General features: G+C 39.0%; 1 protein-coding gene and 1 pseudogene across 2 annotated transcripts in view; one reads left to right on the top strand and one right to left on the bottom strand.

The window, feature by feature from the left end:
• LOC308416108 (chromosome-associated kinesin KIF4-like) overlaps positions 1 to 27,786 on the top strand; it is a gene marked incomplete at its 5' end in the record, with an annotated part of 74,914 nt that overhangs the window by 6,220 nt on the left and 40,908 nt on the right. The window contains 3 exon segments of the mRNA XM_080942588.1: positions 22,611 to 22,714; positions 22,718 to 22,727; positions 23,619 to 23,794. Of these exon segments, the coding sequence (XP_080798714.1) occupies positions 22,611 to 22,714; positions 22,718 to 22,727; positions 23,619 to 23,794 (290 nt within the window).
• On the bottom strand, positions 19,219 to 21,260 carry LOC308416099 (E3 ubiquitin-protein ligase RNF4-like; annotated as a pseudogene). The gene is made up of 2 exons: positions 21,237 to 21,260; positions 19,219 to 19,817 (listed from the first exon to the last, which is right to left on the bottom strand). The product of its transcript is annotated as an E3 ubiquitin-protein ligase RNF4-like (transcript).

Raw genomic sequence — 27,786 nt, 5'->3', positions numbered from 1 at the left:
GTTATTCTTTGGCATCTGGTTTTCGTTTCTGGATGAGTTTTATATACGCCCTTCTTGTTTTATATTCACACTTGGATTTTTAGCTTTCTTAATATACTTTTAAAGGTTCTTGCCTTCTTTTTTTTAGGTGTTTAGTTCTGAGTTGATTTTTGGGAAGAGATTTACATAATTGAAATACAATGTGTATAAATCATATTGTATTTACAACTGTACATGTAAATGGATTTTGTATATTCAGAGTTGTGCAGACATCACCACAGCCTCATCTCAGAATATTTTGTCACCCCAAAGAGAAGCACCATAATCCACAGAGCTCACCCCTCATTCCCATCTATCTCTAGAGAAAACATAGGAGCTTTGGTGACTGATGTCTCTCACTTAGCATAAAGTCATGGAGCATGTTAATCAGTACCCCGTCCTTTTATTGCTGAGCAATATTCAGTTGTATGGTTATATCACATTTTGTTCCTTTCATCAGTTGTCCAACGTTAGCTTTTGTATTATTCTCTGAACCTCTCTATATAAGTTTTCATACAAACAAACTGGTTTTGTTTTTGTTTTGAGAAAGGGACTTTCTCTCTATTTGTGGCTCACCCAGAATTCAGTATGTAGCCCAGGCTGGGGTCTCATAGGGATCCACCTACCTCTGTCTCTTGAGTGCTTGAGGTAAAGGAGTGCCACTGTGCCTGACCTCAGACAAACTATTATCTTGAGAACATACATAGGGATAGACTTGCTGGGTTATTGGTTAACTCCATTCTAACCTTTTTTTCTATAAAGACAATTCAGTCCTTTTAAAACTATACAATGAGTGGATTTTAGCATATTCATGAGGAGTTGTTTAACTGTCACCAAAATAAATTTTAGAATGTTTTTATTCTTCCTGGAAAGAAGCTGATACCCATTAGCAGTCACTCCCTTCTCTTTTCAGTGTCTGCTTCTGCCCTGGCAATAATGAATTCTCTCCTCTACACATTTCTCTTTTGAGCATCTCGTGTAGAAAGTTTTATAGTATGTGCCCTGTTTTCATTAACTGATATTTTTAGAGCTAGTACCTAAGTTCTTGTGCATGCTAATCTTGAGCTATGGCCCTAGCCCTTCCTTCATTGACTGTTTTTCTTAAATCATGTTTTCATAATTCACCCATGTTATAGCATGTATCAATGTTTCATTCCTTTTCATTGAAATTTAATAATTGATTTTATAGAAATAACACCTTTTATTGATGCATTCTTCCTTTCAGTGGTTTCCAAGTTTTGTTTGTTTGTCTTTGTTTCTTTGGTTATTATGACTAATGATGCTAGTTTGTTGGTTTGTTTGTTTTTTTAATCAAGTATCATGTAGCCCAAGCTAGCCTTGAACTTACTATGTAACCAGTGCTAGTATTATAGGCATGTGTTACTACCATATTGGCTATGAATATTTATTTCTTTTTGGTATATATGAATAGAATTGCTATCCTGAAACTCACTATGTAGACCACAGTGGCCTTGAACTCACAAGGATCCTCCAGTTTCTGCCTCCTGAGGTCCGGGATTAAAGGCCTGCACCACTGTACTGGGTATTTAAGTCTTTTAAAAAATATTTCTTGAATTATTTTATATATATTTAGTATTCTATTTGCATGTATACCTGCATGCCAGAAGAAGGCATCATATCCTAATATAGATGGTTGTGAGCCACCATGTGGTTGCTGGGAAATGAACTCAGGACCTCTGGAAGAGCAGTCAGTGCTCTTAACCACTGAGCCATCTCTCCAGCCCATATTCATTTCTTTTTAATTCTAGCCCTCCTAGTAGTTATGAAATAGTATCTCATTGTGGTTTTCATCTATATGATGAAAATTGCTTCACATACTCATTGACAACTTGTATATCCTCTTAGGGAAAATGACCATTTGTACCAGTTATGTTTGATTCATTTCAAATAATTTTTGCATGGAGGTTAAGATTATTTTCTTATTTCTAATCTTGTTCGTGTGTATATCCAGTTATCAATTATCATTTGTTTGAAGACTGTTCTTTTCCCACTGAATTTTCTTGGCCCCGTAAGGAAGTACTTAGACTAGTCTCTTCACTTTCACCAGCAACTCCCTGACTTGATTACTATACTTGGTGACTTTTAAAGTTGGCAAATGTGACACCTCCCAACATATTTTTTTCAAGATTGCATTGATTCTTTGAGGTTCCTGAAATTTCCATGGCAATTTAGGGATCAACTTATTGATTCCTGCAAAGAAGCCAGCAGGAGATTTCATAGGTGTCATATCCAGTCAGCAGATCTATGTGGAGAGCTTTGCCTTCAGCAATGTTCAGTCTCAAAATTGTGAATGCTGTCTTGTTTTCTTTACTATCTTTTAATGAGCTTTACTTTTTTAAAGTATTACATTAATGGTTCTGTTAATTTCATTTCTAAGTATTCTTGTCAGAGCTATTAAAATGGAATTGTTTTGTTAATTTCATTTTAAAAGTGTTTATTGAGTTTAATAAGTTGATCTTGTATCCATTGACCTACCCAATTTGTTGGTTCTAATAGTTTGGTTAGATCTTTTGGGATGACTTTAGGATTTGTGAAGAGAGAATTTTAACTTCTCTCATTACAATCTGGATGCTTTTCTTTCTTTCTTTCTTTATTTTTCTTTTCTACCTATTTGTCCTTGTAGAAGAAGCTTCAGTACATTATTTGGTAATAAGTGAATATTGTAGTGTTCTTGATCTTGAGAGAATAAACAGTTTGTTTTTACATTGAGTTTATGTTTGCTGTGCATTTTTCATAAAAGCCTCCGCCCATGTTGAGGAAGCACCATGTCTGGTTGATGAGCATTGCTTTTATTGTGTATGGGTATTTGTCAAGAGCTTTTTATAATTTTTAACATTGTTTTTATGCTTGGATTTATTCCTAGTTTCTGGTGATGCTGTTTTAGTCGGTTTCAGTCCTGTAGCTTTCTTGAACTAACTCTGTAAAGTTTGTATTCTCTCTAGTTTGCCTTCACACCAGCTTAGTGATGGGCTAGTGACTAGTCTCATATCTCCTTAAATGTGTGGACTTGCAAATCTTCCATTATTTTCCAAGGACTTTGTGCATAGACCTTCTACACCCAGGCACCTTATAACTCTGCTTTAGCATTTATTCATTGCTTGAGCAAATCTCAAATCTTATATGTTTTTCATCAATTATTTTGCCAAATAGAATTGGCTATTGTTAGGGTGATTTTTTTCCTCTCTTTATAAGTTTACTGAGTTTTATTCTTTACAAATAAACATCATATATGTTCAAAATAGTGCAATATTTTAATAATATAAATGTATTATGAAATGATTGGCAAGGTCAAAGCTAATTAATATATCCATAGCTTTACGGTTTTAGTTGGTGTTCTATTGTAAACACCATAACCAAGGCAACTCTTATAAAAGAAAGCATTTAGTTGGGGGCTTGCTTACAGTTTCAAAGACTTAGTCCATTATCACCATGGCAGACAGTTTGGTGGCAGGCAGGTATGGCACTGAAGAAGTAGCTGAGAGGTACATCCTAATCCACAAGCAGAGAGAGACTGGCTGACTCTGAGAGACTGGGTCTGGTATGGGTTTTTAGGACCTCAAGGCCTACCCCAGTGACACTTCCTCTATAAAGGCCACACTCTTAATTCATTCAAATATAAAAGATGACTAAAAAGATTAACAAAATATAAAACAAAGCTGAAGCAAAAAGATTATAAATTCTAGGCCAGACCGGGCCCATAGTAAGACTTTAAGAATGGGGCTAGAGAGATATCTCAGAAGTTTAGAGAATTTGCTGAGCAAGCATGACCACAGTTTGGATCACAGCACTCTTGTAACAAACCAGAAATTTTGCTAATACCTACAGTTCAGAACAGGGTGGAGACAGGAACACCATTGTGATTTGTAGGCTTCCGACCTACCAGAGAAAATGTGAGTCTCAGTCAGGTTCAGGTGAGACCCTGCCTCAAAAGAATAGGCATAAAACTATAGTGGAAGACACTCAATGTCATCTTCTGGCCTCCACGTTCACACATGCACAGATATTCAGATGCACACATATATAAATAAATAAATCATTAAAAAATAAGGCTGACTTTAGTTGTAGCCAAAGAACACAGTTGTTCAGCATGCAGGAAAATGGAACCAATTGGAGATTATATTAAGCAAAATAAGTCAGTCAGAATAAAAATATGTTTTCTCTCATCATGGATTCAAGATTTTATACAGCCACATAAAATCTTTGTGTGTATATGTGTGTGTCTGTGTGTGCATGCATATTAAAGGTAGAAAATATGTATATGAGCCTATGGGGGATATTTTATTTAAACCACCAAAATCTGCTCCCTGGCCCCATAGGCGTGTAGCCCTGTCATAATACAAAAATGTATTAAGTCTAACTTCAAAAGTTTCTGTACACTGTTTAAAAGTTCAAAGTTTCTTCTGAGACTCATACAATCTCTTAACTGTAACCCCCTGTGAAATCAAAATCAAAAAGCAGATCACATACTTCCAACATACAATGGCACATTATCATTCCAAAAGGGAAGAAAGGAAGCATAGGGAGGAACTATTGAACCAAAGCAAGAAAGGCTGCAAACCATAAGAGCAAACCAAAAATTCTGCGTTTCTGCCTGATGTCAAAGCACTCTTCAGATCTTCAACTCCTTTCATCTGTGTTGATTATAACATACTTTTTTTTCTCTTGGGGGTGGTTCCATACCCTTTTAACAGCTCTCCTTGGCAAATATCCCACAACTCTAGCATCTTGAGCATCTTGGTGTCTCAGAGGCGATCCAGGCTTTGTCTTCACAGCTTCACATAATGACCTCTCTGGTCCATTGGTTTGCTTTGTAGTGCTGACAACTGAACTTGCACATGCTAGACAAGTACTATACTACTGAGCTGTGTTCCTCAGCCTGGCATAATGTTTTTGAGGCTTATGTATATTCTTGCTTTGGTTAGTGATTGTCTCTTTGTATTTCTGAATAATGTTCTAGCCTTTAGCCTTTTATTAGACAATGATTTGACTTCCATTATCTTTTTTGATTATTTCAACTTTTAGCCATTATGAATAAAGCTGTTCAGAACATTTGTGTGTGTGCCCTTTTGTGAACTCCAAGATATTCTTAGGAATATAAGAGGGTAAAATATGTGTTCATGTTGATTAGCAATTATCTACCATACTTGCTACCATTTTATATCTCCAGTGTATGAGGGCTTCCACTTGTTCATGTCTTCACAATTCAGAATGCTTCATACATTGTAATAGGTGTCAAATTGTATATTCTCATAGTTTTAATTTTATTTTCTAGATGATGTTTGCTGGCTCCCTCTTAATATTCTTACTGTCTACTGGCTACTCTACTTTTTCTGAAGTGTCTGCTCAGATCTTTCTTGCCTTTTTCAGAATTTGAATTTTTTTATCTTTTTGATGAGGTTTGTATTCTTGATATTTTCTGGGTTTAAGCAGAAAGTACTTAGGTTACAAATATTCTTTTCCAGATTGCAAGTTACCCGTTTTTTGTTTTGTTTTGTTTTGAGATAGGGGTTTGTTTTGTAGCTCAAGCTGGCCTGGAACTCACTATGTAGCCTGAGATAGCCTTGAGCTGTGGATCTTCCTGTCTTTGCCCCTGACTGCTAGATTATAGTGGGTCCCATCACACTTGGTTCCTGCCTATTTTGTTTTGCATTTTTATATGTGTGCATACGTTTGTGTATATGTGTATGCTCACAAGCACATGCCAAGATCGACATGTAAAGATCAGAGGATAACTTGTGGAGTTGTTTCTCTTACTATGTGGGTCCTGGGGATCATACTCAGGCAAGCACCTTTACCCACCAAACCATGTTATTTACCATTGTGTCTTTGGTTTTTTGAGACAGGGTTTCTCTGTGTGGCCCTGGTTGTCCTGGAACTCTCTCTATAGACCAGGCTGACCTCAAACTCAAAGATCTACCTGCCTCTGCCTCCAAGTGCTGGAATTAAAGGTGTGTGCCAACACCACCCAGCTGAATCATACCTGTTTTAATGATGTCTTTTGTTAAACAAAACACATGGAGGTGGTTTAAGCCGTCAATTTTTTTCTTTAATAACATACTGTTTTTGATGTCTTATCTAATAAATCTTTGCCTACTACAAAATTATTAAGTGTGTTCCTACCTGGTTTTATGGACTTAGTTTGAATTTAATATTCCGATGTGTCTTAAATTACTTTTTGCTTATAAAATGAAATAGGAACTGAGGAACATTTTTCCTTTACATGATATCCTGTTGTTTATTAAATAGGAGTTCCTTTTAAAGCACATATTTACCCTCTTTTACTCCTAAGTATGTCCTGGAGTGAAATTAAAACATCTTCACAAAAGAGCATGCACACATGTTCTGAAGAGCATTATTCATTAGGCAGGGAATGTAGCTCAGTGGTAGAATGCTCACCTTGCATGCACAAGGCCCTATATTCCGTCCTCACACTACAAAAAAAAAAAAAAAAAAAAAAAAAAAAAAAAAAAAAAAAAAAAAAAAAACCTTGAAAGAAGGATTTATTTCTAGACTGTTCTGTAGTATGGATCGATTGTTTTTGAGTGCATCTTTAAAGAGTCAGGTGTTTATTGTGTTTTACTCTGGAAAGGCAAGTTTCCCTATCTTTTATTTTGCCAGAATTGCTTTCTGAGAATTTTAGAATGATATAGTCAAGTCATGGAAATTGGAATTCAATTAATAAATTAAGGAAAATTTGGGTAAATTTTACAGCTGTCTTGATACAATTTATTTCATTTATTTACATGCCTTTGTTGATGTTTTCTATGTCTGTCTGGGAAAATATTCCTCTTCAGATCTTGGTCTGGTACCTACCTACCTCCTTGCATCATTGCTTTCTTCGCTTCTTTCATCTACCAGTTGAGTTTCAGAGATTGTCTCAGTGGTATCCACTGTCCGTCCATTGGTCCTTCCTCCCTCCCTCCCTCCCTCCCTCCATCCCTCCCTCCCACCCTTCCTTCCTTCCTTCTCTCCCTCCCCATGGCTGGTTCAGAACTCACTCTGCAAACCAGGCTGCTCTTGAACTCAGGGCCACCTGCCTCTACCCCGTCTCCTGAGTGATGTCACATTATTTTCAGTTAAACACTTTGGACTTTCCATTTCATTCTGCCTCACTTCTTTTGTTAACTTCATTAGGGTTATACGGGTTGGTGCCAGTGATAATTGGCATTCTTCTTTTTTTAATACTCCAGCCAGAAAGTTCTCAGTGCTTCACTGTTAGCTATCTACTGTACATTTATAGAATATAGCCATTATCAAATTAAGAAAGTGATCTTTAATTGCTCATTTGCACTTTTAAATTATTATTTTATTTTATGTGTCATAAAATAAATGTGTCCTGCTTGAATGACTGTGTACTGCATATGTGCCTGGTTCCCCCACAGGTCAGAAGAGAGAGTTATAAGTCACAATTTAGGTGCTAGGAATGGGATCTGGGTCCTCTGGAAGAGCAGCCAGTGTTTCTAATCACTGAACCACCTCTCCAGCCCTAGTTGTATATTTTAAAATAAAAAATGAGTATCAGATAGTCATAATAGACATACCATATTCCCAACATGTAGGAAGTAGAAGCCAGAGGCTCATGAGTTCAGGGCCATCTTCAGCTACATAGTGAGTTGGAGGCCAGCCTGGACTATATATATGAAATAGATATATAGGAGAAGTATCCTTTTTCTTATACTCTGTTTATAGAATTCTAAAAAATAGATTTTCTATAATGTACTTAATTGACCATGGGGGCTATGTTTTCTCTCTGCTGATGGATTTAATGTGTTAGTTATTATATCTTAGAACTTTTGCGAATCTATCCATGTAAGAAAGTGCCTATAACATTTTTGGTATACATGCTTTCTCATCTAATAGTAGTTTGAATATAAAATGATTTGGAAAACTTTTATTTTTGTTTTAATACCATTTATACAATAGTTGAATTATTTTCAAATGTGCTTTTGATGATTTGATTTTTAATATGTTGATTTAATTTTGCCAATTTGTGTTTTCAGAAAATTATTCATTTTCTGTAGCTTTTCAAATTTGTTTACATAATATTGTAAATAGGCTTACTTTATATTTTAATTTCTCTCAGATTTTGTGCTTTGTTTTAGTTAGTATATCTTCCTTTTCTGTGTGCCATTTGAGAGATTGGTTGACTAGCTTTCTGTTTTTATTTTTATTCTTTCACTTTGTGCTTTGGTTGTTGGATTTTCTACTCCTTGTATGGATTTTTGGGTTGATTTATTTATTTATTTTATGTATATAAGTACACTGTGGCTGTCTTCAGACACACCAGAAGAGGGCATCAGATCCTGTTAAAGAAGGTTGTGAGCCACCATGTGGTTGCTCTAAATTGAACTCAGGACCTCTGGAAGGGCAGTCAGTGCTCTTAACCACTGAGCTATCTCTCCAGCCCCAAAAGGGTGCTTTATAGAATGTTTTACAAGCATGTACAAAAGTGGTATGGGTGATGTGATGACTCCCCTCGATATGTGAAGCAATTTTAATGGTGATTAATATGTGACCAGTCTTGTTTCATCTGTATCTTACCTACTTTCTTTCTCTGATAGCATTTTGGTGAGGTAGGCAGATTTGGGGCCAATGATGGAAAATATTCTTAAGTGAATCCCAGATGTCTTGTTTCATTTCAGTGTGTATATGTAAAAAATAAGAACTCTTTAATAGACTCTTGTCTAAAATGCCTTGATTAAATTGTCTCCAATTTTATTTGAATAATAATATAAATAAGACCCATACTTTGTTGTTATTTGATAGGCTCTTGGTTTTGTTTCCTGTTTGAGACAGGTTCTCACCGCTAAGACCAGGTTGGCCTCAAACTCATGCTCCTTCTTAACTCCTACTTACTGTCCCTGTCACCAGACTGCAGTTGCAGTTATGAGGTGCCATATCCTGATTTCTAGATCCTTTAAAATCTGTAGATAGCTTCTCTACCCCTTCTTCCCCTCACATTCTTGGGAACTTATTGACTGAAGAATTCAGATTGTCCTACAGATTCCCCAGTCTGAATCTCACTGATTGTGTGTATTTGGAGGGCTTTATCTTGCCTTGTCTTTGATCTACTACTTTTACTTGCCTCATTTATAAAACTTATTTTCTGAGATATGACGATTCAACAAATTCATTGTTAGAAACTAGTAGAAGTCCTAGTAACTGGTAGCCTCATTATAACTATTAAATTTTTGTGTGTCTAATAAAATGATGTCTAATAAACAACAAAGTATGCTATAATATTTATGTAGTTTGTCAGTTACATTAATACTGCAGAGTTTGGTAGGTGCTTGTTAGCATTTGAAGTAGTTTTGAGTGTAGAAGAGGGTCTTATGGGGGTAGCTTCTACCAGTGGAATTTTGTCAATTTCCATTCTCAAAGATAAGTCTTCCTCTGTTAGGATTCACGTTCTACCTGTTGTGAAATACGAAAGTTGTTAGACTCCTCCATAATACCTGCAGAGAGGGTGGGTACAGCCCGTCTGAGTACTGCTACATGCAGTATTATGGACATTGGGGAAAGCAGACGTATCTAAATGGCTGATTTGATTTTTGAGGCAAAGAAGGTAATAAAAATCTGCAGTTGAGTCCTAAATAAAGTGAAAGGTGCTAAGAACTGAAAGAAAGGCAGGAATGAAGCACAGCCATATGTCACATAATCACAACAGTGGGCCACATGCACAACTTCGGATCCAGAAGATTGTATCTCCTAGAACTATTGTTGTCATCTCAGTTCATGTGTGATGTTTACAACAATAATCAACTTACCTAATGTGCTTGTTCTTGCAATGCCTCCTGCTGCCAAGTGACTAGTAGAAAAAAGACCACAGAGGAAAAACTTTTGAATATGATTTGGAGTATATCAGATTTGGAATACATATTAGAAAAAGTCCTGGAGGAGGTAGTTAATTCTGGATATTAGAAACATCTGGGCTAGAGACATATATTTGAAAACTATGGAACTAGATAATGAGAAAGCAACACTACATAATAGCGAGGAACACATACTTTTTCAGGCCAAGAGTAAACTAGTCAAATAAGACATCATCGAGGAGTCAGAGATTGGTGTGATACACAGAAGCCCAGGTATGGGTTTCCATCCGAAAGGGATTGTCATTTGTGGCAAATGCTTCATTGTTCTTACATAATGAAAGCTGAGAAAAGGATAGATTTTCCCACTGAGGTTTTCAAGGGATTTTGCCAAAGCAGTCTAAGGAATTAGGTCAGGTTACATTGGATTAAGGGACAGATTTAACTACTATTGTAAGTGTGGGCTGTCACATTTGTCTTTTTCATTGATTTCATTATTTGTGTACTTTTTAGCAACATGTACTGATTTTCTGCTAATTTCTAAACTTAACATAAATGGCTTCATTATGTATGTGTGTTCCGTAACTATTTTCTTCAACATTATGTTCTTGAAATTCATCCATTTGGAAATATATTTGTGTTCCAATACAATTTTTATTAATTGCAGTCTTGAAGTTTCTTGATATGAAATTGGTAAAAAGAAAATTACCTCTGCCAATATTTATTAGTATTATTTCTCTTGCCTTTTTTATTTATGAGTAAGAGGGGTGTCAAAGAATATACCCCGGGTTTATGAAGTTGTTTTTCTCATGGGAATGTAGCTTCCAGATTAAATTGGAATTGTTTTAATATTTTATTATTTGAGATGATAAATGGTATTGTTTTTGGCAAATAATAGTTAATTGTTTTAGTTCTTTCAAGAGTTTTTTTTTTTTTTTTTAATACTAAGTTATCTTTTTCCTTCAACTTTAAAACAAAACAAAAGTTGTGTTTTAGTATATTGCTTCTCCTCTCTGGCTGTTTAGTACCTTGAGTATATAAGTTTCCTTTGTTCACTGAGGCTCAAGCATTCGGCTGCTGTGCCATGGCAGCCATCTACATGGAAAGGGCACAATGCTTTCTTCCCATGAGCCAACACTTAGTAGCAGCCATGCCACTGAGCAGCCTGGAGGAGGCGTCAGAAGTGAACAAACAGCCCTCACCGAGTCTCTCTGGCTGCACTCATGCAGTCTTACTCGTACGACTGGCCCAGCAGCTGCTTGGTGGAAGAATACTCAACTAGATTTGAGAATCTAGGGCATGTGGCATACCTCAATTTTCCATCTTTTCCCAAAGTACAAAATTTTAAAATAGATGCTCTCTTATTCCCAAAAAGGCACAGCATGAGTTGATTCCTCTTTGTACTAAATATTGTTACTGATTTGCTAAGTGAAATTGTTGCCTCATGGGTTGAATATACTTTTATGTTTATAGACCATGTTTGTTCCTTGTTGAATTGCCTCTTCCAGGTATTTTTCTTCCTTTAGTTAGTAAGCATATTTCCCATTACATGTATCCCCATTTTTGTTTAGATTTTGGCTATTTAAGCGACCACCAGATAGATTACAAATACATTACAGGAAGTTAGCAAGTGTGTTAGCTCACTGAAGTATTAGTGTACACATATGAAAGTGCCTGATGATAGTTGCACTGTTTTAGTGAATGTTTACTAAGTAAAATACACACAAGGAGCAGTAAGATGAAGAAACGGTATTAGAAGTTCCCAGAAGTTCATTTGTGCTCTTTTCTATTCTCCTTAAAGGAGAACCACAGCCCAAACCTCTAGTCCTACATTATTTTTTTCAGTATGGACTCCTTTGTATCCGACGTCTTGCACTTAGTATAAATTCGCCAAAGAAAAACCAGTATTCCCAGCCTAGTTTGAATTTCTACAGTTAGAACTACTGCGAGGTGTATATATTACAAATGGGTCCAAACTGTGTTTTCAAATATTACCTAACTTTTCTGACTGTGCGTGTGTGTTTGTATGTAAAACACAGAGGCCAGTCTCAGAAGTCATTCCTTTGATGTTGTCCACTGTGAGTTTTAAGACCACATCTGTCACTGGGTCCTGGGGTTTACCATTTAGCCTAAGCTTTCTGGCCTGTCTCTGACCTCCATGGAGTTAGAATTATAAGTATACACTTTGCCTGCGTTTTTACATGGATGCTGGGGTTTGAACTCAGGTCTCTATGCTTGCCAAACAAATCTCTTCACTGACTATGCTATCCTCGAACTTTTGTCAGAATTTTTAAAAGGCTTTTTATTTATATGTATATATGTATGTTTTTAATGTATGAGTGATCTATCTGCATGTACACCTGTATGCCAGAAGAGGTCATCCAATCTCATTTTAGGTGGTTGTGAGCCACCATGTGGTCACTTAGAGTTGAACTTAGCAACTCTGGAAGAGTAGGCAGTGCTCTTAACCACTGAGCCATCTCTCCAGCCCCCTGTCAGAATTTCTAACTTTTGCTGGTTGAGTAGGAATGAAATCACATTTCATTGTGGTTTTAATTGTCATTCCTGATGGCTATGGGATTCATTATCCTCTCATATTTTTATTGGCTACTCATCTTAAACTCACAGCAATCCTCCTACCTCAGCCTCCCAAGAGCTGGCATGAGCCACCACACTCAGCCTTCCTTGCAGTATTTTTAAAGAAGGGTTCTTTATATGTTATTCATATAATTACATTCATTGGAGCTCTTCCAGTCCTGTATGGTGTGCCTGTGTCTTCTCCACACTCATTCTAGAGATGGAGCCAAGGCCACGCACATGTAACTGATCAAGCTACATCCTTAACCTTTACTTTCCTCACTCATGTAGATGTACTTTTCTACTGTATTTAAGGTCTTGAAGACATTCTGCATTATTGGTGAAAGTTTCACAGTTTATCTTTCACAGTTAAGTCTCTTATCTACCTAAAATGTTTTTGTATGTGATATGATGGATAGATCTAATTTTGCCATATAAATATCCATTTGTCCTAGCTATATTTTTAAAAATTTCTTTTCTCACTGAAAAGCAGCCACTTCTTTTATATGTATAGATATGTATTTATCAAGTACCCAAATATGCCTTGATCTGTTTCTGGGTATTCTATATTATAAAAATTAGGATGGTGTGGTACCATGTACTCCAATAGTTGGAAGGCTGAAGCTGAAAGATCACATGGGACTAGGAGTTTGAGGTCATGCTGGGCAATGAAGCTATTTCACCTCAAAAATAAATGAATAGGTAGCTAAGTAAACCTGGGGAGATGGCTCAGTTTGTAAAGTACCCACAGCATCAGATGGGGGCCATAGTTTAGATCCCTCACACCCATGTTAAGGCATGGCAGTGTTTATCTATAATCCCAGAGTTGAGAGAGGCGTAGTAGATAGGATCCTAGCTGCTAGCTGCCCATCCAGTCTAACCAATCTAGTTTCAGTTTCAGGGAAACACCCTTTCTCAAAAATAAGGTGGAAAGCAATAGAGGGAGACACCTAACAACCTCACACATATGCATAGGTGGACCATGTACACAAATAAAACATTTAAATAAATTATTAAATATCAAATATTCTTGTATACATGGGCCAGAGATATGACTCAGTTTATTGAATTGGCTACTCTTTCAGAGTACCCAGGTTTGATTCCCAGTGCCCACATGGCAGCTCACAGCCATCCATAACAACAGTACGAGGGTATTTAACACTCCCTTCTGTCTACTGTGCACTACATGGACACAGACACAGATGCAGGCAAAGCATCCTTCCATACAAAATTAAATTAAGAATATTAAATCTATATAGTATTTCCATACTTACTTGTGGCTTCAGTATTTCCAGTATTTTCTTTGTAGAAGTTTTATATATCTTTTGTTGTAGTCCTATGTGATTTTCTGTGAGGCTGAGGCATGAATTCAGAGCCTTGTGCATGCTTGGCAAGTGCTATACCACCAAAGCAATCCTTGGGTTTTGCTGCTCTTTTTTTTTTTTTTTTTAAACAGTCTTAGCTAAGTACAGCAGGGCTACATAGCAAGCTCTAGTCCATCTTTGTTATTAAACAAAAGGGTACTAGAAGGGATGGAGAGATGGCTCAGTGGTTAAGGGCACTGACTGCCCTTCCAGAGGTCCTGAGTTCAATTCCCAGCAACCACATGGTCGCTCACAACCATCTGTAATGGGATCTAATGCCCTCTTCTGGTGTGTCTGAAGACAGCTACAGTGTACTCATATAAAATATGTAAATAAATTTTTTAATAAAAGAGGGTACCAGATCACATTATAAATATATGATTATGATTCTTGTACACATTATTATAAAAAAAAAAAGATTTGGTTAACCTTCAATGGACAGAGAGATTGGATAACGTGTTTATTCTTTAGGAATTTCATGCAATGTATTTTTATCATATTCTTTCACCTTCCTTAACACCTTCCAGATCCTCCTCTACCCAATCAGTTTCATGTGTTCTCAGCCCCACTCTTCCCTCAGCAAGTCCAGTTTGTATTGTCTGACTGTTCCTCTCTGTGAGGCCTGCTCTGGAATGGAATCAGTATGTCTGGTGTCACACCATAAAAGAAAATTGACATTTCTGTCAGAAATCAAATACCAGTAGCTCCCCAGGCATGGGTAGGACTTTGCACTCACCTCTTGTCCATGCTGAGATTCTGTTTATATTGTGGTTATACAGGTGTTATTCATACTTTTACAAGTGCAATGAGTTCATGTGTACATCTTCCCTTTTCCCTTAATGTCATCAACTATCTGTGGTTCTTAGCAGCTTTCCATCCCCCTTGTCCCCATCCTCATTCTTGTAGATCCATGAGGGGTGAGTTGTGGTACAGATGATCCTTATGGCTGAGTATTATTCCACAGTCTCTTGTTCTCTGCATGTTGACAGTTGGAGCTCTGCTCTGTTTAATCACCATCTACTGCCAGAAGAAACTTCTAATTAGGGTTGAAAGAGATGCTGATGTACGTATGTATGGGTAATAGTCATTAGGAGCGTTTTAAGCTAAAACTGGATACCCCTTTTTAAAAATTCTCTTGATTTGTACATTTTTACTATCATTTTTTTAAACCCATGATTCCTTTTCTTTTTGCTGTTCCATTAGATCATTATTGCACTCAGAGTTATTGCCCCAATTGGGAATGAGTGCCCACCACCTGCTGTTAGCTCTTCCTTAGCACTATTGTGGAGATGCACCTGTTTCCGTTCTCTCCATGTTGTCTTTGCCAAGTTACCACCATCCTGCACATCTGGACATAGTGGTCTGACTGACCATTAAATTATACTACATTCCAAATACTACACTATATCAACTCTTTAAATGCCACTTCATTTGTGATGCCTGTTGCCAAATAGAAATTCAAAGAGCTTGTCCCACTTATAGGATGAACTCTAAATACTGCCACCTTGTCTTTCAGGCCCTTTGTCCCCAAACCCTCACCTAGCTCCTCTGCTATAGATTCCCAACACACACTATCCACTCACGCTATGTGGCCCCCACAACATTATTTGGTTTCTGCTGGGTTCCCTAACAATCAAGCTTTCTCCGTCATTGCCTTTTAAAAATGATTTCCCAAGATTTTTGTTTTTTTTTTTTTTTATTGTTGTTTTTTTGCGGGGGGGGGGGTCTTAAAGTCTGTGGTTCCAGGATACTGTGTTTTTACTCTCTGGATCCTGTGCAGATATTAAAATATTTTAAGCTCAGCAACTTATGTTGTCATCCATACATACCATTATCCAAATAGTTGCCCCCTTTCCTGTTTCTCCCCATACCTGATCCATTTCCTCTCTCCATCCCTTCTCCTACCCAGTTCCCTCCCTCCATCTGCTTTTCATGACTTTTTTTTTGCTGAGCTTAAAATATTTTAATATTTGTACATAGTGTCACCAATTTCATCATATTAATCCTCACATACTATATGTGTCTTCTATAATGTACAGAATGTCAAACATATTCCAACATTAACCTCATACATGATGTAACTAATGAAAACAATCAAACTAATAGGATGAAAAATTATCACTGTCAACGATTCACGGTCACACAAAAAGAGAATTCCTTTAATGTGTCCTCATTGCTGATTCCTATGACTTTTTTATTCCACCTTCTATGGGATAGTCAAGATTTCTCACTTGAGACTTCCTTCTTGTTTAGCTTCTTTGGGTCTGTGTAAAGTAGCGTGAGTATCTTGTATTGTAAGGTTAATATCTACTTATCAGCAAGTACATGCATGTCCTTTTGGGTCTGCTTTTCTTAACTCAGGATAATATTTCGTAGTTCCATCCACTTGCCCACAAAATTCATGATGTTTTCATTTTTTAATAACTGAGTAGTATTCTGTTGTTTAAATTAACCTCATTTTCTGCATCCATTCTGCATTCTTTGGTTGAGGGACATCTGAATTACTTCTAGTTTGGGGCTATTATGAATAATGCTGCTATGAATATAGTAGAACATTTTTAAAGTAAAAATAAATTGTCTTTTAAAATTCATGTGTATATGTGTATGTCCTTGAGTATGTATATATGAGGACAGGTTCCTACAGAGACAAGAGGAGAGCTTAGGCATCTGTGAGCTGTCTGACTTGAGTGCCGGGGACTGAACTTGGGTCCTCTGCAAATCAGAATGTGTTCCAAACCTTTGAGTCATCTCTCTAGCTCCAAAACAAATATTTGTTTTAATCCCCAGAGTTCTCAGGGACTAAACCACCAACCAAAGACTATACATGGAGGGACCCATGGCTCCAGGTGCATATGCAGCAGAGGATAGCATTTTCTGGCATCAATGGGAGGGGAGGCCCTTGGTCCTGTGGAGGCTTGATGACCCAGTGTAGGGGATTGCTACAGCTGTGAAGAGGGAGTGGGTAGGTGGGGGGGAGCATCCCCATAGAAGCAGGGGGGATGGGATAGGGGGATTTCTGGAGAGGATACTGAGACTGGAATAGCATTTAAAATGTAAATGAATAACATGATTAATAAAGAAAATTATGAATGAAGGGAGAATGAGTATATATGGGCTGGTATGTGTGAGGCCTGTGATGTACTTTGGGTGTGTACCTTGATTATCCTCTTTGCTTGCTTGCTTTTCAACAGAATCTCTCATGAAACCCGAAGCCCATTGATTCAACTAGGCTAGCCAGCCTGTGAACTTCAGGGATTGACTCTCTCCTCTTGCTGAGGTTCCTGACATTTTTTTCCTTGATCTCCTGAATCCAGATTTCTATCATTTCAGTAGCTATCCCTTCTCTAGTAACTTAAAAGCAAAACCAACCATTTCTTTAATCATTCATAGCTCCTCCTTGAAGGTTAAGTAATTGTCTTCAGATAAAGGATTTCAGTCTCAGATATCTGACTTAGCAAATACCTAGATTATCTAAGATACTCCACATATTTAACAAGAATTAACTTGTATATGGCTCTCAACAGATGACATTTTATTTCTTCTTTTTACTTGGAATAAATTGTTTTATTTCTATCTTTAATACAAGTCCCAAAAAGACTGATACCCATTAGCATAGTTTAAATGTAACAAAGAAACAAACTGTCTTTAAGAAGAAAATGAATTTTTAAGTGGGTGTCACCATAATTACCAGTGAACTGGCTGCATGGTTGCCTTGTCTCCTTGAAGTCTGGCTATCATTAGAACTAACAAGACCAAGTCCATGAGGCCTGCAGGGAACTCAATGGCTGTGACATCCAAGGGGAAGGCACATACCACACATCACAATGATGAGGGTTAATGCTTTTACCCTCTGATTCCATGTAAAAAACTTATTCCTCTCATTCAAACTAACTGAAGTCAACCAGTTAAGTCAGAATGAAGAATAAAACTATTCTCTTTTCACATAGAGGAGGGACACTCGTTCAGCTCCATTGAAAGTGAGTTCTGTGCGAAATCCCTGCTTCAGAACAGTAAACTGAAAGTCAGTTATTGCTAACAGAGCTCCAGTGGTCCCTTTCCCACCTCAAAGATGTGTCACACAAAAAGGCTATTGGTTTGGCTTGAAGCCCTCTGAGAAAGTAGTGTGAAGGTGAAGGCAGGCTGGCATTCAAGGTCCACCCTTTACGAGCCATCCTGTGCCTGGTGTCCCCAGGGGCAATTCACCATCTTCACTGTCTCCAAGATCACCAGGGGCGCCCAAACATAGAGAGTGGAGCAGATTGTTATGTGGTCCCACTGGGAGGAAGAGGCACCACACTTAACTGATCAAAACCTACTGAGCAGTCAAAAGTCCAGAGGATCAAAGCTCAACTGGCCAGAAGAGCGTCTTTGGAAATACCTATCTATTAAAGGGGTGTGGGAAAGCCAGGGCAGTCATAGGTTGAGTAGGGCAATACCTCTGATACATGGACAACAGTGACTTGGGCAAGAGCATGTAAGTGAACAGCTGATAAGGCCATCATTCCTGCTACCACCTCCTGGTATCTATGCTTGGGCAGACATTAGGCAGTGGGAACTGAAAAACTGAGAAGGTTATTGTAGACAACACGGGACACATCTTAGCAGAAAGGAAAGGACACTCAAAAACTAGCTTGTCCTATTAGCCTTGGATGCTCTGTGCCAGGCAAAGAACTTTGGAGCATGGGAAGGTTCCTGAGAATAGTTGGTGAATAGAGATGGGGTAGGATGGGCACTGCTTCCATAGGCAGCACTGGGCTGAGGACACTAGCAGTGCTACATCTTCCAGATTGCTGAATGGATGAAGAACGGACTTTATTGCACTTTCTCATTCTTAGGAAACAGGGTTGCCCTGCAGAGTCTGTTGATTTGCAGAAAACACTGCACATCAATAAGTTTCAGGCATAATCACAGGTCACCTCTGCTCTCATGGGAAGGAAAAGTAAGTCCACCAGCTAGTCTTTTTCATGGGCAGTTTATGTACTGGTGTCCTTAGGCTAGATGGACTGTCTGGCCAGGTCACTGTTTGGCAGGCAGAATAGCTAACTGGCAGGTGCCTTGGGAAGGTTCTGCACCCATAAGAGCTGGGGCAAACTTTCCCAACAGGGAAACATCTTGGCCAACATGTAAGCTCCATAAAGCGGCTGGAGCCATGATGCTCAAGTCCAATACGCCTGACTCCATTTTTCCTACTCTGGGTTCAGACCACCCAGAGAGGCAGAGATGCTGATCTGATCTGGGAGAATCCCTGGATCGTGCTCCATAGCATCAAGCTGGAGATAACAAAAGGATGTAAGGGGTTGGGGAAAAAAAGACCAGTTTACATCAGACATTGATTTTGAAAGTCTTTTTGAGCTCAGAAAACTGGAGGTAGATACCATGCAGAAAAACCAGTTCTGTCCATTGGTCCATCTTGAGCAGCCGTGAATATTTCATATATATATGGAGAGGTACTGTTTATTGTTGGATCTTTTTCCTGCAAGTTTGGCAAGTGCTAGCATTCTTAAGGGAATCACGGAGGCACTGGATACAGAAGACGTGGCCACATTCTGTAGAAACCATGAGACGCCCTTTCTGTACAATCTTAGAGTATCCATCCATGCAGATTAGACAACTGACGGTACCCGAGGGCCTAGGTCCAGTAACTCCTTCATCCTTGGTGCTTGAAGGAGTATGGGTAGTCACATACACATCTTTGTCTCTAGACAGCTCCTCATCATCACTGCTAACCACACAGCTGTCAGCATGGTCTGCACAACCTTCTCCCATTTCTCCTTGGCCTTCTTTCTTCAACAATCAAAACAGAGTCATTGTGAGTCAGGTCCACAACCACAGGCTATAAAGATTCACAGGTGAGGTCCACGATTTCCTCTCCAACAGTTTCAACAAGCTCTATAGATTTGGATTCTGCTTCCAAAGAAATCTCGGGGGTTGAAGTTGTTTCCCGAGTTCGCTTCTGGGTTTGTGTAGAATTTACAGTTCCACCACGCCACTTTCTCTGAGGATTTCTTGTTCTTACTGTGCTCTCAGGCTTTAATCCACAGGACAGGAAGTGATCTACACCAAGGTTTATGTTGTGGTAGAATGTTCTCGATCTCTCATACCCACTGAAGACTCTTCTTGTGGTTTACAATTTGGAGCCAACTAGATACCAAGTATTTCTAAATTCTACGCCAGCAGCTCAAGCAAGTGGAGACCAGCTCAAGCAAGACTCCTGATATTTTATTTCTTATCATAGTGCATTATTTAAGGAAAGGATTGCTCCTGTTTTATGACAAAGGAAAAGTTGAAATATGTTGCTAAGTGACTGAGGCCACCAGGGACTCTTCTCACTTTCTCTCTTTTGAGTGGTTACCTCTGTAAGGGTTTTTGCTTGTGTGGTTGTTTTAAAACCACAGATACCTCAGGCTGGCTTTGAACTTGTTATATACCCAAAGGTTACTTTAAAATCTTATTCTTCTGCTGCTACCTTCTTCTAGTGCTGAGATTACAGGTATGTGCCACCATCAGGATTTAGCAACCCTGAATATAGAATCCAGGGCTTCCTGCAGTACCTGCTTGACAGGTATTCTACTAACTGAACTACATCCCAATCCCCTGTGTAAGTTCTAAAATCTATCTTGGTAACATATTATTTCATTCCTTCTTGACTGAACACCATAATATACTATTATTTAAGGTTTTACCAAAACTTATTAGCCAGTCTACCTGCCTTATATTCATACATAGTTTTCTTCTCATGTTAATCAGGATTTCTCAGCTATGATAATAATGACAATTAGAATAGAATAACTTTGGAGGTATGTCTTATAATAGCAGCCTTAGTGTTCTTAGATGCAAGAAGTATATGCAAGGCTCTCACGTCAAGTTGTGACAATCTCCAGATACTGCCAACTGTCCAGTAACAGAAAGATTGCTACTTCATGTTTCTCCTACACAGGCTTTTCCCTACAGTGGAGGTGCCCTTCTCTCTCAGCAGCAATGACTATTGTAATGTGCCTCTGTGGTAGCTTTAAAGTTTTATTTCTGTTTTTACTGTTAAAAACTTATTCTTTATAATATATTTTTCCATAATGAATAAGAACTCAGTAGTACTGGGTAATAGCCTCAACTTTCTTATTGCTTAGTCTGTTTTCAATCTTACAGAGTTTTAAAAGAACTCTTCAGCACATAATTTTACCTGGGAAGTTTTTGTTTTGCTTCTTTTCTAACCATCCTTAACCCAAACATTTAAAAAAGATTATTTATTTTATGTGTTTGGCTGTTTTGTCTGCATGTATGTATGTGAACATGCATATGACCAGTGTTCATGCAGACCAGAAGACTGTCCAGTCTCTTGGAACTAGAGTTACAGACAATTGTGAGCCACAGTGTGGGTGCTGAGAACCAAACCCAGGTCCTGCAAGAGCAACAGTGCTCTTAACTTGGACCACCTTTGCCAAGAACTTACCATTTTAATGTCTTCTTGTTTCATTTTTCAAGACAGGTTTTTTTTTTCCTGTGTAGTTCTGCCTATCCTGGAACTCAGAGACCCCTCTGCCTCTGCCTCCCAAGTGTGCGTTGGTGCCACAGGCTTCTTTTGAATGTCTTAATGACAGAAAATTATATGGAAAGCAGAGGGCTAATCTGGGGCTTAGTACCTGTTCTGCAAACAGACTTCCTGAGTGAAGTAAAGTGCTCTGCAAACTGCTACATCTTCCAAATTGCAATAAAAAGAGAACAAAGGGATCAATTGCTTAAAAATACTGTCTGTGATATAGATGAGGGGCACTTAAACATGTATATATAGATTATAAAGAAGGAATTAGTGGGAAAAATGAAATGAAGGTCTATGAATGGGAAAATACATAAAAGCATCTGAGACTAACAGAGGTAAAGGACAGAGCCATATTACTACCTCTTAATAATGTTTGGAGATCAAATCTCAACGTGAATTAGAAAAAGATAAAAACATTTAAGCCAAAGTAGCATATATTTAACATTTAATTTTCTTTTCTTTATAGCAGCTCATATAATTCTTAGCACAAAGCAATAGAACAGATATATTTGCCTTATTTTTACAGAGGAAGTAATCTATGCGCCTATGACATTGACAGAACAAGGATTGGAAATGTAGGTCTCCATGACACCAAAGCCCCTGGACTCAAGCAGTATCCCATAAAGCCTTTGTACTGTAGCTGTAAGAGCGGGATAAGTCAAATACTTTAGAGAGACCTCAAAGATTTTGACCATGTTTGAATTAATTAGTAAAGTCCAACTCAGGATGCTGAGGTGGACAGATTGCCATGAGTGAAGAACAGCCTGGGCTGCAGAACGAGGCTCTATTTCAAATTAAAAGTAGATAATAAAGTAATACAACAATAAGTATGGTATTCTAATGTGGTTTGAAAAGCATAAGATTTGGCTGAAATTCTGAAGTGGAATCTCATGCTTACCACTTACTTTTGTATGTAGGCGGTCATTTGACCCCTCTACTGCTTTCCTTACCTGTGGAAAGAGAGTGGTGGTGAAAATAATGATAATGAGGTTACTAGAATACTTATAGACCAGTGCTAGTTTAATAATGGATACAAAAGTTACTAACTATATGATTGTTATCTATGAGAAAGTATAATGGGCTCAAGGGCACAAACCTAACATTTGAACCTTTGTCCTTTGAACTTTAATTAAGCATCACTCAGCAAAATGAATAGAATTAAGACATTACCTTAGTATTGATGGCAATATTTCTATGAGGTCTTTGTTTTTCTTTACCAGAAAAAAAGTTGATATTTCTTAGCTGTTTTCCAAAACAAGTTTTTGAATTTTGTTTCCTGCTTATTAGGTATTAATATTAATCAAGGCCTTCTGTGCTTGGGAAATGTAATCAGTGCTCTTGGAGATGACAAAAAGGGGAACTTTGTACCCTACAGAGATTCCAAGCTGACTTGACTGCTTCAAGGTGAGCCTAAAACACCTCTAAAATAAGGAGTGGCTTGGAATGATAGTGTTGAGAAAGCAAAGGTGAAACAGGCAACAAACTCACGGACTGTCACGTCTACTACAAGGTGATAAGTAGGCAATCAGCTCTCAGATGATGGAAATGGCTTACCAGATGGCTCTAAGAGCCAAGAAACCTGGACTTAGGACTTTGAACCTGAAAGTGAAGTTGCTTATTGTTTCTTTAATTGAAAATATGCTAAGAAGAATTCTTTGGAGAATTAAAATCTACATGGGGGGGCATCCTAGGAATATTTAATCTCAATAGATAACTTACCTGAGTTGGACCTGGTTGTTTTAAACCTGATTAACTGATGAACTCATAGTTTCTCTTGAGTATAATGATATTTAAAATAAGATTATTAAATCTATGTCATTTTACACAGCTGAAATTTTACTATTTTTATATCAAAACAAATTTTTAAAATGACCCAACATTCATGAGTATATTGCCGCACAAATTGCAATCAGTGAGCTATAAGAACAAAAAAAAAAAAAAAAGATGAAATTAGGAGGGGATATAGGATGGTTATGGGAGGAGTAGGGTGAAAACAATCAATATATATATATATATATATATATATATATATATATATATATATATATATATATATAGTGTGTGTGTGTGTGTGTGTGTGTGTGTGTGTGTCGGTGTGTGTGAGATTCTCAAGCAATACTTAGAATTATTTTAAAAATTAAAGCCAAGTAGTCCCAAAAAATAAAATCAAGATCAAACCAAAAGCATTACTATAAATTTTTCTTTCATCTTTGAATTTAATCAATCCAAATAGCAGCCTTTGTTTGCATCCCGTTTGTTCAATTTCATTTGCTTTCATTATCCTTTCTTTTGCAGATTCTCTAGGAGGCAACAGCCATACTCTTATGATAGCCTGTGTGAGTCCTGCTGATTCCAATCTAGAGGAAACATTAAATACCCTTCGCTATGCTGACAGAGCAAGAAAAATCAAGAACAAACCTATTATCAATATTGATCCCCAGGCAGCTGAAATAAATCATCTTAAACAGCAGGTATAAGATTTTATAGGAAAGTTGTAAGTATGTGGATGGAATGATAGAGTGTCTATTTTTTTGTTCTATCTGTACTTTTAAGATAAATCCTAATACTGTATTTGCTATCCATTTAAAAGATTGGGGGTACCATCAGGGATTTTACTGATAAAAGTAAAGGGTAGAAGATGAAGTAAGAAACCCTTACAGGAGCCAAATCCTGACGTGCCTTAATATGTTCTGTTAAAGATCTTGGAACTGGAAAGTACTGAGAACTACAGATTTTAAGTAAGAGAATAGCATGATTAAAGTGTGGTTGAGGGAAATCTGTTTTCTATGCACTTGTACAGAAAAACACATGAAAGGAGGCCATAACTAAAAAGAAGTGAGTAAGCCAGGCTTTGTATTACCCTGGTGAGAACTGTGCCCTGAATTAAAAACAGTAACAATAAAGAAGGAAAGGTAGCACCTTAGAAGACAATGAGCAAGAGGAAAGTAGAGTTTGGGGAAGTTGCTTAGTTGTGGAGTAAATGTAGAAGAAGGTCTAGTAGAAGGAGCCCAGTTTGATCTTCAAGTTTCTTACTTGGGTTAGTGAATAAACGTCATGTTGTCCAAGGAATGCAAATGGAAACCCAGAGTTGCACATAAAAGCACAAATGATATATTTAGTTTGGGCCATTGGGGAAACGTGAGTGGAAAGAACACATATCCAGGTGGCTCGAATGACTCATTACCAGAGCCTGTTACTAACTGATCGAACAACTTTTGCTCCCCCTGCTATCCTCAATCCTGCCACCCTACTCCCCGAAGCAGGTGACTCTACTCCTGTGCACCGATGTGCTGATGTCCTGGCCAAGGAGACTGGAATGAGAAAGGACCTGACTGATCAACCTTGGCCAGGCATGCCTAGCTGGTATACGGATGGCAGCAGCTTTGTTGTGGAAGGAAAAAGAAGAGCAGAAGCAGCGGTGGTAGATGGGAAGCAGGTACTATGGGCCAGCAGTCTCCCAGAGGGGACGTCTGCCCAAAAAGCTGAACTTTTGGCACTAATTCAAGCTCTACGCCTGGCAGAAGGTAAAGCTATCAACATCTATACTGACAGCCGCTATGCCTTTGCCACTGCCCACATTCATGGGGCCATCTATAGGCAGAGGGGCCTGCTCACATCGGCAGGGAGAGACATTAAAAACAAAGAAGAAATCCTGGCTCCTCTAGAAGCCATACACCTACCCAAGAAATTGGCCATTGTCCATTGCTTAGGACATCAACAGGGGACTGATCCAGTTACACGGGGAAACCAGATGGCAGATCAGACAGCCAAACAAGCCGCCCATGGAACCGCGGTGCTAATAGAAGAAACCAGAGGTTATCCACCAGAGCCCCCTGAGCTCCCACACAAAGACTGTGCCCTGACTGAAGATGGGCAAATTGTCTTACTGGCTAAAGAAGGGCAAGACTATGTAAAAAGATTACATCAACTAACTCACCTCGGAACTGAAAAACTTAAACGCCTAATTAAAAGTTCCAAATACTATGTTCAAGACCTACATACCATAACAAAACAGGTAGTGGAGACATGTCAAGCCTGTTCTTTGACCAATGCCACCCGACCGTTCAAGGAACCTGGAAAGAGAATGAGGGGAGATCGACCGAGAGTTTATTGGGAAATAGACTTTACCGAAATTAAGCTGTGAAAGTATGGTAATAAATATCTTCTAGTTTTTATAGACACTTTTTCAGGATGGGTGGAAGCCTTTCCCACAAGATCTGAAACTGCTCAGGTGGTGACCAAGAAGATACTAGAAGAAATTCTGCCCAGGTTCGGGATTCCCAAAGTAATCGGGTCGGACAACGGCCTAGCTTCTGTTGCCCAGGTAAGTCAGGAGTTGGCCGCCCAGCTGTGGATTAATTGGAAATTACATTGTGCTTACAGACCCCAGAGCTCAGGACAGGTAGAAAAAATGAATAGAACTCTAAAAGAGACCCTTACTAAATTAGCTATTGAGACCGGCGGCAAAGACTGGGTGACCCTCCTCCCCTTTGCGATTCTTAGAGTCCGAAACTCGCCAGGGCGTTTCGGCCTTACCCCTTATGAAATCCTACATGGGGGACCGCCCCCCTTAACGGAGTCGTGCGGAATATTGGATCCTAGCACTATCTCCTCCTCCTCCTCTGTTCTATTTGCCCACTTAAAGGCCTTAAAAGTTATTAAAACACAGATCTGGAGTCGAATCAAAGAAGCCTACGCTCCAGGAACCACTGCGGTGCCCCACGGGTTCCAGGTTGGAGACTCAGTCCTGGTCAGACGACATCGCGCTGGCATGCTTGAGCCCCGGTGGAAGGGACCCTACCTGGTGCTGTTGACTACCCCCTCGGCAGTTAAGGTCGACGGAATTGCTGCTTGGGTCCATGCCTCCCATGTAAAGAAGACACCCACTCAAGGCAGAGATAACCATGAAGACAATTGGACAGTGGCAACTGGTGACAATCCTCTTAAGCTGTGCCTTCGTCGTAGCCCCAACCTTGGGTAATAACCCCCATGCCCCTCAAAAATTAACCTGGGAAGTGCTAAATGAAGAGGGCGACGTCGTGTGGTCAACAACCGCAGTGCACCCCCCTTGGACTTGGTGGCCTGATCTTGCACCCGATGTCTGTAAGTTAGCAGCCAGCTCTATGGCCTGGGATCTTTCCAGTTATACCAATTTAGAAAAGCCACCCCCAGAAGAACAGTGTGTCCCTCATGGCATAGGGAGCACATTGGGGTGTTCAGGACAGTTCTTCCGAGCCAACCTTCAGGCAGCAAACTTCTATGTCTGCCCCGGACAGGGACACACTAGAGAAATGAAGAGACGGTGTGGAGGGGCCTCAGACTATTTTTGTAGTAAATGGAGATGTGAGACCACGGGAGAAGCCTACTGGAACCCTTCCTCCACTTGGGATCTAATTATAGTTAAAAAGGGTCGTAGGCCAGGGGAGCCAGAGAAAGGGGAAAGAGATCCATCCAAATACCCGGCTTATAGGACTGGGTGTGCCTCTGAAAGCTCGGGTAGCCCTCAGGGACCGTGCAAAGACAGTTATTGTAACCCTCTAAATATCAGCTTCACCCCACAGGGAAAACAAGATCATCAGTGGGTAAGAGAAAACTGTTGGGGATGGAGAGTCTATACTGGCAGAGGGGACCCTGGATTAGTTTTTGTTATTAAGATAAAGATAGAGAGTCCGCCCACAAAACCCGTAGGCCCCAATTCGCTGCTTGATAACCCTGTACCCAGGCCTGAGAGACCTCCTCGTCTCACTCTGTCACCAAAGGAGGACTTGTATCCACTTTTGACCACACCCTCCTATCTCCCTATGAGAACTGAGGACTGCCTGTTCAATCTGCTTGATAGTGCATTTGTTGTTTTAAACCTCACTAACCCTGCTGCTACTCAGTCCTGCTGTCTGTGTTTTGCTTCCAATCCCCCTTACTACGAAGAAATAGCTCAGCTACGAAGCTATAAATGTGACTCCTGACCACTCACTCTGTCCCTGGGGAAGCAAAGGAAAGCTGACCCTGTCTGCAGTATCAGGAACTGGGCTATGCATAGGAAGAGTACCTACCAGACACCAGCCCCTCTGTAATGTAACTATCTCCAACCTGACAGCAGGCCCAGATAAATACCTAATACCTCCTCCCGATACTTGGTGGGCTTGTGGCACCGGCCTGACCCCCTGCCTGCATACTTCACTATTTAACAGTACTAAAGACTTTTGTGTTTTAGTCCAACTGGTGCCCAGGGTCATTTATCATGATGATACCTCGTTTATAGATGAATTTGACCACCATACTCGATACAAGAGAGAACCTATAACTTTGACCTTAGCTGTCTTGTTAGGACTTGGAGTGGCAGCAGGAATTGGAACAGGGGCAGCTGCCCTCATCCAACAACCTTACTACTATAATGAACTCAGAGCAGCTATGGACACAGACCTGGGAGCATTAGAACAGTCCATAACCAAACTAGAAGAGTCAT

The sequence above is a fragment of the Micromys minutus genome, assembly GCF_963924665.1.
Source record: "Micromys minutus genome assembly, contig: SCAFFOLD_112, whole genome shotgun sequence".
Classification (NCBI taxonomy): domain Eukaryota; kingdom Metazoa; phylum Chordata; class Mammalia; order Rodentia; family Muridae; genus Micromys; species Micromys minutus.
Note: the sequence above shows the minus strand (reverse complement) of the source record. Positions and strands in the feature narration are given on the sequence as shown.